This window comes from Protopterus annectens, chromosome 6.part0 (genome assembly GCF_019279795.1).
Source record: "Protopterus annectens isolate FY-2018-M chromosome 6.part0, PAN1.0, whole genome shotgun sequence".
NCBI lineage: Eukaryota > Metazoa > Chordata > Ceratodontiformes > Protopteridae > Protopterus > Protopterus annectens.
Genome location: NC_056737.1, coordinates 1107127507 through 1107143695, shown reverse-complemented (window position 1 = coordinate 1107143695; position 16189 = coordinate 1107127507). Strand labels below are relative to the sequence as shown.

General features: G+C 38.7%; 1 protein-coding gene across 1 annotated transcript in view; it reads left to right on the top strand.

The window, feature by feature from the left end:
* FAM161B (FAM161 centrosomal protein B) overlaps nt 1–16189 on the top strand; it is a 479347-nt gene that overhangs the window by 290411 nt on the left and 172747 nt on the right. The window contains exon 6 of the mRNA XM_044074719.1: nt 15382–15549. Coding sequence (XP_043930654.1) covers nt 15382–15549 — 168 coding nt within the window. The remainder of the gene's footprint in view (nt 1–15381; nt 15550–16189) is intronic.

Here is a 16189-nt window from a genome sequence, read left to right as displayed (position 1 = left end):
TTACCATTTTGGATTCATGGGAAATCTCATCATGTCCCACTCTTTGTGCAAAACCTTTTTTAAGGGAGTTCTCCTTCTCAGGCCTCCAATTAAACAGCCACCAGAACACTGGGACCTAAATTTAGTTCTCACATCCTTAATTTCTTCACCCTTTGAACCATCTTCTTCATCGGATCTGAAATTATTATCCTGGAAAACACTATTCTTAGTAGCCATAACCTCTGCTAGGAGAGTCTCAGAACTGCAAGCTCTTACTATCAGACCCCCTTACATTGTTTTCCAGAAGGATAGTCTTACTTAGGACTAACCCATCCTTTCTTCCTAAAGTATGCTCAGAACATAATCTTAACACTACTATTGAGCTACCAGTGTTTTTTCCAAATCATTCTAATAAATCTGAATACAGGCTACACCAATTAGACATCTACAGAATTCTCAGGTTTTACCTACACAGGACTAAAGAATTTAGAAAATCAGATCAATTATTTGTTTCCTTTTCTGACAAAAATAAAGGCTTGCCTGTTTCTAAGGTTACCCTTTCAAAATAGCTTTCAGATTGCATTTCCTTTGCTTATCAGACTGCTGCCAAACAGTTACCCAACAAAGTGAAAGGCCATTCTACAAGGGCAGTATCTACTTCATGTGCCTTTAGATCTGGGCTCCCAATTGACACTATTTGTGCAGCAGCTACTTGGGCAAGACCACATACATTTGTCACTCATTACAAATTGGATTTGGCCTCCCGGGACAGGTCATCCTTTGGGTCCACTGTGCTGAGGAGTCTCTTCACTTGAGCCACCCGGGATAAAGATGCTAGGGACGCTCCCATCCAGCAAGAATTACGGTGAGATAGGACTACATAACATGAAGTTATGTTCTTACCATAACGTTCCATGTTTGTAGTCCATCTCGCCTGCATTCTTCCATCCCTCCCTCCTGCCCCCTTCCTGTTCCTGGAGGATCTGGTGGACTATACTTAAGCTGTCTGACCTGGTTGTAGTTGTTGTTCACCTGCCATAGATAATGTTACACAATGTTTTGTCTGTATGTAGACAGTTACTGATAGTTTCATAACTATTAGGTACTTATTGCTTTCTTGCAAACAAGATCTGGGGAATTGCCGTGAGGCACCATGGGATAGGGGTTAGCCTCGAGCCAGTAAAAGCTCTTCAGCTTTAGTATCGGCTGAGTCGGAGCCGAATATCGACTCCAAACCCATCCAGCAAGAATGTAGGCAAGATGGACTAAAAACATGGAACGTTATGGTAAGTACATAACTTCTTTTTTTCTGCTTCTGCTATGTATAAGAGACTTAAATGTGTTACTCTAAGATATCCCTTCAAATTAGGTAATCCTAGTCCGCCTTGTTCTGTTAGAAGAATCAGCTTATCCCACTTGACCCTTGCTGTCTTCCCTTCCTAGATAAAATCCTTCAACTCTTTTTTAATTGTTATCCGCAGCTTCTCCCGTGGTTGATAAAAATATGCCTGACCTGTGTAAAAGACTTTGTTTCTTATCATATTTTAATACATTTCTCCACAAAATGGCCATCATGGGACGTAATATTAACATGATCTTGTTTTACTGTTTTAATGCCATGTTCCCAGATATTGTTTCAAGCCTCTTTTATATGAGTCGTGCTACACATAAGGAAGTGAGCAGTTTTTAGATCTTATGTAAATATAATGGCAGGACTTTGAATCACATTCATCTTAACAGTTTCTGGAATCTGACTGCTTTTCTCTTTTTGCCTGAATTGCTCTGACAATGCATTGTTCTCAGAGTTGTTATAGTCTATTGGTGGTAGTTGTTACTCCTCAAAAATAAATAAATAAAATAGCTGAAGTGTGGCTTTTTTCCTAAGGATGCCAAATTTTGTAATCTTTCAAGTACTGACACACCCACTGTCTTCACAAAAATACAGTTTTTCTGAGATGTCAAACCTATAATGGTAATCCAGGAGCTCTTAAATGAAATGGCTCTTGCTTAAAAAAAAAAAACTTTAACAGACATGCAATTTACATCTTTTTGCTCTCCTATTTTGGACACAATAGTAGTCTTCGTGGGTTCTGTTCAAGCAGCTTTATTTTACACAAACACATCACTATAGAAGTTTACTGACTTTAACTTAAGTAACTTATATACAAACGTAACAACTGTGACCATGCATGCTCTCTGTCTGACTGCTCCTTCAAAATGGCACTAGGGATTGCACGTGTGGAATTTATACTTGCATGTACAGCCTTGACATGCTTCTTGATACAGCGTACTTTACTTGCATTCTGATGTACACATCTGTTATTCTTTAGTGTCTGCAGTGGAAAGATGAGGTTTTTCTGAATACTGGAGGAATGCACTGCATTTGCTTAAAAGTATTTGCACTTTTTGTCATGTTGTTTATATCCTTACACTGCAGCACAGTGCAAAGTAGCTATAACTTTCTGTTCCTTGTTTCTTTTTTACTGAGACACAAATGTCTCTGCATTACACTTCCCTCTTCAGTTACCCCCTTGATTTGTAACTGTACTACACTAGTGCTTCATCCAAACCATAATCCTTGTAGATGACAAACCAGTAGTTGGTTTCTGTACTGTGTGTGAGACTAAAACACTGCTGTCTGTGTGAAGGCTTATTTACAGAAAACGTTATCTCTAAGAAGTGGATCATTATCTAAAAGGATGTAGTCAGCTATACGCTCCTGTACTGTTCCTCATCTTTGCAGCAAAGGCAGCGGAGACAATTTTTCCATATCACTCTGTACATGTTTTGTAGCAGCTGATGTCAGCTAGACTGAAGGCTACTTTTGTAAAATTATGGACAGTACCCGACAGGAAGGTGTCTGGATTTCCTTATATCTGTGGCATGTCATGGAGGTAGAGACAAATATTTCTGCCAAACATGCAAAAGGTAAAGCTTAAAATAAATTTGGATGGGCTTTCCTTTCATTTGATTTGAAGGCAAGGAAATGAACAGTTCATAAAGTACAGGTTAGTTTTGGGTAATCAAACCATTCTGCAACCATCGTATGGGGAGAAAGGAAACATCAAAAGTGAGTTAAACTTCAGGTAATGATGGACACACACCTGGAAAAGGCTGGGACAGGATTATTAAGTAGTCCCCCTTCTGCCCAAACTATGTTTCTTGTGTATCCAACATGGAGGATGAGCTGGAATGTAATGCATACTGCCATCTTGATCCCAGCAGCATTGTGTGTAGAAAATAATGTTATGCCCCCCTTTAGACATGAAGGGGTACAGAAATGTCATGCTATGGTTAACTATGGCATTGAAAAGGTGTTTGCAGACTTCATGGTAAATAAAAATAAGGGAGAGATATGTTATAATTTAACTAAAGTGTAATGGCAAGCTTTGAGAGATTTTGGCAGACAAAGAAATTTGATTGTTAAGCCCCCTGATAAGGACAATAAAATTGTAGTAATGCAATAAAATTGTAGCAATGCATTTTTCCCAATATTTGAATATGTGCTATGAACTTCTGAATGACAGAAAATATATAGGGTTGCAGACATAAAGGAATATAAGCAGGCATTAATGCAGCATCAAGATTTACTGAATAAGGGGCTTAAGTTGGGGTACTTGTCTAAAATAGATGTAGAAAAAAAGTTTTGCATTGAGGGATCCGAGATGGCCTATTTTTATTGCCTCCCTAAGATTCATAAGAATATGCATAACCCACTTGGTAGGCCTATAGAATCTGCATGCAAATATTTCCTGCATAGTATTGGTTTGTTATTACATAAATTTCTATTGAATGTAGTTATGAAGTTGCCCTCTTATATCAAAGATTCATTTGATTTTCTTAGCAAAATATCCAATATTCAATGGGAAAGAAATATGTATTGGATCACTGTGGATGTTGAGTTTGTATGCTAGTATATTACATGAATTTGGGATGGAAGCATTGAGATTGTTTCTTAGTGACAGTCCTTCATCCGTTACATCATGGATTTAATTTATTTTAGTTTAATGCATAATTATTTTGAGTTTAATAAATTTTGTACCATCAGTTACAGGGTACTGCAATGGGGGCATCATTTGCCCCCGTGTATTCCAACTTATTCATGGGTATGTTTGAAATGGAGTACCTTTATAGGCATGAATTTTTTTCTGAAATTTGTTTTAAAGTATTATAGATTTATAGATGATTTGATTTTTGTGTACCGAGGGGTGTGCGAACAAGTGAGACATTTCATAGAGGATCTGCATAATAATAGGTTTGGCATAAAATTTGATGGTGTACAATATGGGACAAGTGTGGTGATTTTGGATATTTTTTACAGGGTAGGTCTGTTGAACAAATAAAAACTAGAGTGAACAGAAAATTTGATAGTGTAAGCCATTTTTCGAATGGCAACAGTTGCCATCCACCACATACCATTAAGGCACTCCTATTTGGTGAATTTTTACGAATTTCCAGATTATGTAATGACCAGGATGTTTTAAGTGAAGAATTTATTAAAACTGCTATGTTCCTTAAGAGAGGTTATGATAAAAGTCTAGTAGAAGGAGCCTTATGTCGAATCAAAAATGAAATTAATAATGATTTAAATACAGGGTTGGAAGTTGTGGATAATGTATATATTAACAAACATAATAGTTATAAGGTCAAGAATGACATTTTTGTAGTCACAACTTATAACATTTTGAGTGAACAAATTAAAGAGGTCATAAAATATTATTGGGATTTTATATTACAATACAGTGATTTGAAAAATGTGATAAGAAGTGTTCCATTGCTGTCTTATAGGAGAGGACATTATGTTAATATTGTGGTTTACAGTAGGTTTCAGCTGTCTGTGAATAGTTTAGTAATCCAACCTGTAAATGTGGGAACTTTTTCTTGCAATAAATGTGTGAGCTGTAAGTATATAGTGAATACATTTGACGATATAAACGTAGTTTTATTTAAATCTGTTGATAGATATAGTTGTCACACAGAGGGTATTGTTTATGCACTGAGATGTTCTTGTGGATTATTTTATATAGGTGAAAGCAAGAGGGCATTTAAGTCCAGGTTGCAGGAACATATAAGAGATACTTGAAATGTTAGACCTGAAAGCCCTCTTGCTATGCATTATAAACTGTATCATGATAGTGGTCCTAATAGTCTTAGGGGCACAGTTTTGGAGAAAATAAATGTTGAACAAAGGCAATTTTGATATTAAAGAGAAGTTAAAGTATAAAGAAGTTTTGCTCATTTTAAAATATGCAACAATGATCCCTACTGGGCTGAATGTAGAATGTAATTGGAAGCTTCTTATTTAATTTTTTTAATTATTTTAATTGTTTAATTGTATAATTGGAAGGACCTTTTTGTATATAAGAGGTGTGTTTTTTAAGTGTTTGTACTCCTTGAAGGCTTTTTAGCCAAGGCACTTGAGTGTGAACTGATATATTAAATTTGGCCATCTGGTCTGTTTTTTGTTTTATTTTATAAGGTAGTTTTTGCTGCTACCAGTCACTCCTGCCAGCTACCTTAAGGCCCTTAGCAAAGGGTGTCCAACCTTACTGTGTAATATTAATATTAACACAAATGGTAGTTTGACCAAGAGCAAGACTATTAGGAGTGGCCCACACAGTGTCACTAAAAATATGCAAATACTCTCAAAACTTAAATATCTCTACACAGATCAGCCACAGTGCATCTTAATATAAATATATTTAACAATAAATAATAAAAAAACAAGAAAATACTAAATATATGTTCACAGTGTCATCAGAGTTCAAAACCACAGGAAATATTTAAAACAACATTGCAGGACAGTCTCAAATAAATAAAGAAAAGCATCTAAACTAAGCTTTACTATATTCCTTACAATATCTAAGAGAATTATACTGCAGTGTTCCGTAGAAACTTACTTCATTAGAGGAAAGCAGATGTGGTGAATACAGAATGCTCTGTCTCACTAAGAGACTTCTCAAATTAATATCTCAAATATTACTGCTAGGATAACTTGCAGAATGACATAATTTATTGTCATCTGACTGCTAGTCCCAGGCCAAAAACCATTGATGAAGCTGGCAGTATTTAGCATCTACCTGTAAAAATATACAGACAAGAGCTTCTCCTCAGATCTCTGGCAGATGCTTGAACTCATAAAACAACTGGATTCCTTCATGCTTTCAAGACTAGTAATTACTTCACCCTAAAAATAATACAGAAAGTTTCTTAGTACAGACATTGTGGCTCTCACTGTATTGAAAACTGAAAGATACCATCTTTCATGGCCTAGCCATAAAGTATTTTAATTTCAGTTATTTTTCTAAAGCTAACCTCCTGTATTCCAGTTTCCATTGTTAAAATATATACGTTTAAACAGTACAGTAGTGCATGTACATTTCTGTTCTCTTCCAATAGAGCGCACTGTGGCTACATTTTAAACAGGACTCTTCAAATACTCATTTAAACACACGCTTCTGTACAAGCAGTTTGATATATACGACATACAGTTCTAATACATTTGTAACACAAGCATCTTACACAAATCATTTCGATATTCACCAGTGACATATAATTATTTACAAAATACCAGCTGGCTGAGCTGGCATTATCTCCTTTCATCACACCTCTTCCCCCATCGAAGACTCAAACTAGTTTTTCAAGTGGCCCTTGAGAAACATTGCTTGAGAGTAATGAGCCTATCTGGGAATACATTACCCCATTCCCTGTTGAGATTCCAGCTGCCTTTGCATTGCTGATCCCATTACAGTGTTGCACTGTCATATCATTTGCCTGCAACCCTAGGCTCCACCATAGTAATTAGGGATTTTGCTGGCTGGCTCCCTGTAGCCATATATATCCCCCTCAGAATCCTCCTGGCTTCTACTGCAGATATTTAGCAACAGAGCCTCCCTATCACGGTAAGGATTCATCATGTTAACATGGTACAATTTGCGCCCCTGCCTCCTGCTTAGCAGTTCTACCATGTAGTTAACATCACGACCTTCGTTACCACTTTGAAGGGTCCCTCCCAAGCTGCCTGCAGCTTATTGTGTCTGACAGGAGTAAGAACCATAACCTGCTGCCCCATAGCATACTGTCTAGCATGCACATTCCTGTCATACCAGACCTTTTTTTGCTGTTGGGGTTCTGCCAGGTTCTCCTGGGCCAAGCCCATTAGTTCCCTGAGACTTGTCCTGAGGTTTAAGACATATGCCACAACAGACTCCTTGTGGGATTCACACTCGCCCTCCCACTCATCACAAATAAAATCTAGAGGTCCCCTCCCTCTATGCCCATACAGCAACTCAAATGGGTGAAAAATCTGTGGATTCCTGGGGCACCTCTCTGTAAGCAAACAACAGATGGGGCAAATATTTGTCCCACTTCCTCTTAAACTGGTCTGCAAATGCCCGTAGCATATTCTTTAGTGTAGAGTTTAACCGCTCCACAAGACCATTAGTCCGGGGATGGTCTTTAGGTGCTTCACCCCACAGTGCTTCCACAGGCAAGCCAGAAGGTCTGACATGAAATTGGTACCTCTGTCAGTCAGTATTTCTTTTGGAAAACCTACCCTGCTGAAAATCTCTAACAAAGCATTTGCCACCTTTTCTGCCTCAGTGGAGGACAGGGCCCCCACTTCAGGTCATCTGGTAGCATAATCTGCTACAACTAGGATATACTTCATCCCTGTGGAACTTGGGGTACTCAGTGGCCCCACAGTATCCATAGCTACCCTCTGAAATGGCTCCTTAATCACAGGCAAAGGCACCAAAGGAACTTTGGCCTTGTCTCCTGCCTTTCCTACTTTTTGGCACTGCTCACAGGTCCTGCGTTACCCTGTTACATCCCTGGAAATCCCATGCCAATAAAAGTTTTGCATAATATGTCTCTTGGTATGCTTTACGCCCATATGACCTGCAAAGGGAATGTCATGGGTTATGACTGGAAGTGCCGGATGATAGGCTCTGGACACTACCAACTGCTGTATTCTCTCACCCTCTAGCCCTCCCTCAGGGGTACACTCTCTACACAGTAACCCTTTGTCGCAGTCTACATATTCCCCCTTTTCTTGCGAATCAGGCACCTCCGTGCCTACCTCCTCTGAGCCTGTCTTAACTCTCTCTTTGTAACCCTTTCCAGCTCACCTTCCACAGGAAATATGGTATCCTCTGACAGCGGTGCCTCACTGTCAGCCTGGGTACTACTACTCACCTCTGCTGTTGCATTCACTCTATGCAATGGAACATCAGTACCCACCAGCAGATGTGGCTCACCTTCAGTCTCACTGTCACAAGGTGGCGCTCTTCTCTGAAGTAACCACCTCATCAGTCCTGGCTTCAAGTGTGCGGTCTGTTTGGGTCCCCCAGGCTACCAGACCAACATGCCTGTTTCCAAGCTTAACTGCATGTCACTGCATGCACACAAGGTACTGCCTTATCTAAATTATTCCCTATCAGGACATCTGCAGGGATAGCCTCAAACACATCTACTTTCTTACTTCCTTTTCCACCCATCCAGTCAAGGTGAACCCTAGCGAAAAGTATTTGGAATGGGGTCCCTCCTAAAGCTCTGACTGCAGTAGACTGCCCAAGCAAGTAGTGCTGCCTTTTTACCATTGCAGGCTTCACAATGGTTAGGTCAGAGGCTGTGTTTTTCTTAGCAGTAGCCTGTTTCCTATCTACTAAGATAGGATATAACCTCTTGTGGTAGTTTGGTCCCCTTGTTGTCTCCAGAAAACTTACTGCTGGCATTCTGTCATTCCCACCTACTGGCTCCCCTACCTTTTGTTCCCCACCTTACCTCCATGGACATCTATGTGCTACATGGCCCCACTGGTTACATTTAAAACATTTAACCCTTGATCCTGTCCATGTACCTGAACTAGTGACTTCACCTGTTACTGGCTGACTCTGTTGGGGCAGTTTAGGCTGCCCACCATGGGATCCCTTAGACCATGTGCAGCACTGGGTATCCCTTTCCTGTTCAGTAATACCCTGCTTGCTAGGTATAGGTCTCCCTTTTTCCCCAACTCATCTGCAGTACTGCATTCTATGTTTGTCAACCAGATCTCATGTCATCAGGCAAGGTTCTAAGGGCTTGTTCCCTCACCAAATGGTCTGCCAGCCCTTCAGAAGTGGTGACCTGGCACCCGCACACCCACCTATGAAAATAAGTGCTTAACTCAGCAACATAATCACACATACTTTCATCTGCCTTGCATCTATGCTCATTAAACCTTTTTTATAAGCTTCAGGTGTTAATTTAAAACACTCAAACAAGTTTTAACTGTATTATAATTTAAGCAATCAGTATCAGACAATTTAAAAACAGCAGTTACAACTTTACCATGGAGTAAGGGGGTCAGGAACCACACCCAGAGCCCTTGTTCAGCATTATACTGTTTACATACCCTTTCAAACATGTGAATAAAACTATCAAAATTATCACCCTTTGTAAATTGTGAAAGAAATTTACTGACTTTTATTGCTTCTGGGTTTCGATTATTCCCTTCCCCATTACCTCCATGACCATGGAGAAGAGTCAGCATTTCCTTTTCATGTTGCCTCTGCCTCTCATTTTCTTCAGCTTCCAGAGATCTTAGTCTCTCTGCTCATTCTATTTCCAAACATTTGGTCTCCAGTTCAAGTCTCTCTAACTCCAGATGGATTTTTAAGTCCTCTGAGGCAAAGATGAACTGTCCATTTTCTGAGAGCTGTTAATCCCCAAGGCCATTCTGGTTGTTCTCCTGATTGCTGGTCTGTGATGCAACTGTGGTTAAGGTTGCAATCATTTCTGCTTTGGTCAGGTTGGCATGCACCAGTCCACTGGCTCCTTGTCAACTTGCCATAATCCTCTGCTGATATGCTTGCCTACCCTCCCTGACTAAGTGAGGTAACAAAAAATAAAGAAAACTATTGTGATATGAAACTCTGAATATCTACTGTGTGGCTGCTTGAGAGTACAAGCACCTTCTTTAGTGACCACTGTTTACAGACTACAGGATTTCAGTATCCACACCACTGAATCCCAGTATGTAATGTGGTGATCCCACCACTGCCAAACAATATGTGACATGGATATCCCACCACTGCCCACCAATAATGTGATGCCCCACCACTGGACCAGTAATAAAGGAGCTTCAATCCTCACTACTGGCAACAGTGGGGGAAAGTTCACTGGGAGGATGACAAGTACACACATCATATTTCTAGATGCAGCTCCCTGCATCAAGTGCAGTTTCCCTTAACAGCACACAAGAGACCAGAGTCAGTCCCAGGCAGGTTTCTCCCTCTTTCTCCAGATCCCCAATAAGACTCCCCACTGGCACAGCTATAGAGTTGATATATCAGCTGATTGACCAAGCCAAGACCTCTAGCACCCTGTCTGTCCCACCAGTGCTTTGTGTCCATACACAAGTAGCTGACACACACAGTCTTCATAGGTTCATAGGTTCATACTAGGCTATCTGCCCGAGGGCATTTACAAGCCTAGCCCATAGTTTTGTGGCTTACGCCACCCCTTTAGTATGGGGAACTATACCCATTATTTTGCTGTGCCTCTGTCGAGCAGTGACACTGAGGTAATCCCTGGGGTATATCTGCGATCTCCCATCCATTGGTCAAGATTTCTCTTGAACAAGGCCAGCGAGGTGCTCTGCCTCACATATACCGGGATTTTATTCCACAGCATAGGGACTAAACCTCTTTGAGGTTTGATTTACACACACACACACACACACACACACACACACATGCGCGCGCGCGCATGCGCCCACACACCTGGGAAAGGCTGACACATGTTTACTAGCTATGCCTCCTTCTGCCCAGACTATAAGGTAGTGTTTACTGCCACCAGTCACTCCTGCCATCGGGTGTCCAATCTTACTGTGTAATATTAATATTAAAACAAATGGTAGTTTGACCAAGAACAAGGCTATTAAAAGTGGTCCACATAGTGTCACCAAATAAGTATGCAAGTGCTCTCAAAACTTAAATATCTCTACACAGATCCGCCACAGTGCAAGGTTTAATTATATTTAATAATAAATAATAAAAGAACAAGACAATACTAAATATATATTGACAGTGACATCAGAGTTCAAAACCACAGGAAATATTTAAAACAACATTGCAGGACAGTTTCAAATAAATAAAGAAAAACATCTAAACTAAGCTTTACTATATTCCTGACTACATCTAAGAGAATTGTACCATTCCCCAGAAACTTAGTTAATTAGAGCAAGGCAAATGTGGTGAATGGATCTTCTAGCTGTTGTCAGGTCCAAGACAGAATGCAGAATGCTCTGTCTTACTAAGAGACTTCTCAAATTAATATCTCAAATATTACTGCTGTGTTAACTTGCAGAATGACATTATTTCTTGTCATCTGACTGCTAGTTCCCAGGCCAAACAACCATTGATGAAACTGGTAGCATTTAGCATCTACCTGTAAAAATATACAGACAAGGGCTTCTCCTCAGATCTCTGGCAGATGCTGAAAGTCATAAAACAATTCATGCTTTCAAAACTAGTAATTACTTCACCCTAAAGACAATACAGAAAGTTTCTTAGTAAAGACATTGTGTCTCTTGCAGTATTGAATACTGATATATACCATTTTTTATGGCCTAGCCGTAAAGTAATTTAATTTCAGTTATTTTTCTGAAGTTAACCTCCTGTATTCCAGTTTCCACTGTTAAAATATATACATTTACACAGTTACAATAGTGCATGTATATTTCTGTTCTCTGGTGGGGCATCACAGGCTCATCAGAAACACACATAAAAACATTTTACAGTAGCTAATAAGTAATTTTATACAAGAGGAGAAAATCCCCACAACAGTTAAAAAACATAAATATTAAGAGTACAATATGTCCTGCAAGTAGGATAACCTATGTCAAGCAAACTAATACACGGTTATTCAAAATGTTGACTATATTTCTAATAATGTACTGAACTAAAAAATAATAGAGTATTCTGCTGCCAAAACATATTGAGTGGTAGAATGAGATGAGGAGGAATAATGAGCAGCAGGGAAAATTATGGACATGGAGAGAAAGAGGTTAGTGTGAGAGAGATGAGAATGTTATGGAAGGACACAAGACAGGAAAACAAATAGTAGTCGGTGTTGGCTGAAGAGGTAGAAGAGCATACATTAGTAGTATGGCCTAGCAGTATTTCATATATATATATATATATATATATATATATATATATATATATATATATATATATATATATATGGGTCTAGGACACATGCTCCATTAGCATATGTCTGAATCACAAAACATCGAACACACTTACACGAAAGTGCTTAACATTGAAAAGCGCTTCTGTGTATGTGTAGTTCAAAAAAATATATCTATGTTTCTGTAGGGGGGCTTTGCCCCCCTGCACCCCTCACCCACCCTACTTTATTATTCTCACTCCCGAGATCACACTACGGTGGGGAAAAGGGAATTTTCCCTTACCCGCACTGTAGTCCGATCTATGAAACAGGCACACATACACGGAATGTGTCGATGTTAAGCGCTTTCGTGTATGTGTGTACGATGTTTTGTGATTCGGACATATGCTAATCGAGCATGTGTCCTAGACCCATATATATATATATATATATATATATAGATATAGATATATATATATATATATATATATATATCTGCTAGGCCATACTACTAATGTATGCTCTTCTACCTCTTCAGCAAACACTTACTACTATTTGTTTTCCTGTCTCGTGTCCTTCCATAACATTCTCATCTCTCTAACACTAACCTCTTTCTCTCCATGTCCATAATTTTCCCTGCTGCTCATTATTCCTCCTCATCTCTTCAGCCCCAGGTGGGGGCTACAAATAACCGGTGTAATAAGTGAGCAGTTTTTAAACATTAAACAAGAAGATGGTACAATATTGCGAATAAGGATTATCTAGTTACTTGTTTGGAGCAATTAATATTAAAAATAATTATGAATCAAAAATTGATGGTATATGTCATTAAAATATGTAGTTTCAACAAGTTTAGTACAGTACAAATTTACAGAAGTAAGGGTTGATGTTATCTTCAAACAAGGGTAAAAACACGTAGTATTAGCACATTGCTAGTGTGGCAGGTGATTACAAGCTTGTTGAAAACTGATCATGTAATTAGACTTTGCTGGAAGCTCTAGTAGAGAGGAGATTGCGTACTTTAGTTCATCAAGAGAGGGGCTTGAATAGATATCTCCAGGAAAGGAATCCCATATTTCTGGAGCAGAAGGCTTGTTCTCAGATCAGTGAGGTGGATGGCCACTGAAGTGTGGGAATGTTACTGGTTTGGGAGGATAGAAGATAAGTTGTTGAGGGAGTAAGTCACTGTGAGTGCTGTTTATAAGTACAATCTTTGATGGTTTAATAAACCGCTATGAGTAGGAGTAAGTCAGATCTTTTGGAATAAAAAAACATTATTACTTAAAGGAATAAGCAATGGTATTTTCAAACTTCAGATCCACTTTGGACTATTTGTTATTTTTATCTTGTTTTATTGTAGTCAAAGAAGACTGCTTACTTTTATAGTAACATATCTATCTAGTTTGTATTACATACTGTTATAAAGAGAGCACAGCTGAATTAGAACATGCTTATGGTTGTGGATACATATAATTATTTTATTTTTAGTGGAACATCTACAGTGTGACATTTACTACTATCTTCCCCAACTATTTACCTACAACATACACATATCCCTTCAGGAAATGCTGTGTAGGAGATGTGAACATGGAGCAAAGTACCTTATATAAAAGTGAGTATTGTGTCTCTTTCATTAGTACCTAAACAGGTGTGAGATAAAAATTTGGATGGAGACATTGGATGCAGGGGTGGGTGAATTCAAATGTTATCATTTACTGTTACCGTGACTGCTTCTTGAAGATCTGCATTTATGGTTGGTACCTTACACAACAATAAGCACTGCATTAGACACACAAAGAGGTACACAAAGTGTGTTAAATAATATAGCAATAACCCATGCCTGGGTGTGGGTAAATCAGCATTACTCACAACCAGCCATGGATTACTGCTATTATACAATGACATTATTTAAGAAAAAAGTTACTTATCTGTCTTAAATAATATCCTTGTATGAAGGCACCATGGTGCTCTTCCATGTTTTTCCTGGTATCATGTGGCTTTCTTGATGTACTGTGCATGCGTGTGGGATTGCGTTTCCATGCGTACACAGTACATCAGTGTTGTGGAAAGAAAGCAATGGAGAAAGGAAGATCTCGGTTGCTTTTTTTTTTTGTTTGTTTGTTTTTAATAAAAAAAAATTTAAATCTGGAGACTTCAAACATATGAGAAAAAAGGGACAGAGAAAATATAAGGATAATCTGGTACGTTTCTCTAGTTTTGCATAACGTACCTCATTATCCTCGTATTTTCTCTGTCCCATCTCCCACGTTCTTTTGAAGTCTATAGGTTTTTAAATTTATAGTTTTTTTTAAATTAAAGAAAACTAGAATTTCAGTAGCATACATAAATAGAAGAAAGTCAGGGTGACCAGACTTTTTTCTATTGGTATATGCTCGATTTACAATGGGCACGCTGGATGGGCTGACCAATCAGCATGGTCGTTTTTGAATGTTAATGGCCAGTCATTGTCTAATTAAGCAATAACCGATGATGTGGTGTGGTATATTGAAGATTTACCCACAGCTGGCGTGGTTTAATCACGAGGGTGAAGCCCGAGTGATTAAATAAAGCCAGCCGTGGGTAAATTTCAATATACCACAACCACAGAGTCGGTTATTTATATCTAATGACATTATTTAAGAAAAAAAATACTTACTTTTCTTAAATAATGTCTTTGTATAACGGCGCATTACTGTTCTTCCGCTGGTGGTGGTATACTGCTTCCTTGTGTTGATGTACTGCGCGTGCATATGGGACTTGTGTTCCTATGCATACCCAGTACATCAATGCTTTGAAACGGAAGCAACAGAGAAAAGAAAGTCTGTGTTGCTCCATTTTTTTTCTTTTTCTTTTTTTTATTTATTTATTTTTAAAAAAGGTTTTGGACACTTTATACCAACGGGAAAAAGTCTGGGTGACCGGACCTTTTTCCGTTGGTATATTGTGGGATTTACAACGGGCACGCTAGCCAATTGGTGTGCATGTTTTGGGATATTAATGGGGGGGTCGTTGTATAATACTTTTTATTGTACCAGCACTTGGGGCATCAAGCTACACAGGACTCTTCATTAGCTAAACTATGCAGAGTCGCAACCTTAAACATACTGTGCAACTTTGGGTTTTGGAATATAGTTTTACACAAGCATGCAGCACTTCCAGTGGTAAGAATATGCATAACCAAGCACATACAAGACAAAAATGCTGAGCTTTTAACTGCAGTGATTTCTGATAAGGTTGTATACTTTGCAGGAAGTCATTAGAAGAGAAACTTAAGAATGAAGCGGAGAAAGAGCAGTGGCTGAAGCAACACAGAATGAGATCCCAGACCATGAATAAATCTGTTACAAGGCGTGCAAAGGCTATGGATCACCATAAGAGCCTTGCAGAGACAAACGAAGAGCAGGTTAAACGCCACAGGTACAGTTTCACTAGATACATTTTTTAAAAGCCAATAATTACTCTACGTTTCTTGCCTTAAGTTAAGAGTGATTATGCTCTCTGGGTTATCCTTTTGACCTGATTTTGCTTTGCTGAGGAGTGGTGATGATTATAGAGGTACTGTAATTTAGAACTCTGGGAGAAATTCTGGCTTAAGGTTTCATTATTTACTGGTGTCTGAGAAAATTAATATTGTTGTTTGGATTCTGATTTCTGCCTGTGAGTGAAGAAGCTTTGTATTCAGTTCCTTGTCTCAATAAAAATATGATTTGTGTTTGACATTCCATTGTCCAAAGTTTTGAAGACTGACTCGAGCTTATACTTAAAAATTTCCCATTCATATACTACAATTAATAACCTTCCAAAACTCCTAAAATAAATTAAATAAACCCAATTAAATTCAAATCAATGCATTTAAAACAATTATTGCAAGCTTTCTGTTAGAGAGTTGTGTCCACCAAAATCCAGTTATTACATTAGTGATATCATACAATCATATATAATGGCTTCTACACCACACTATAAAAAAGATGCTAAGCATGCATACTTTGTCCTCTCTGCCTAGCCAAAATAGATTTCCTGTCCCTAGGGGGGTTTGGCTGACCAAAGACTGTCCGCT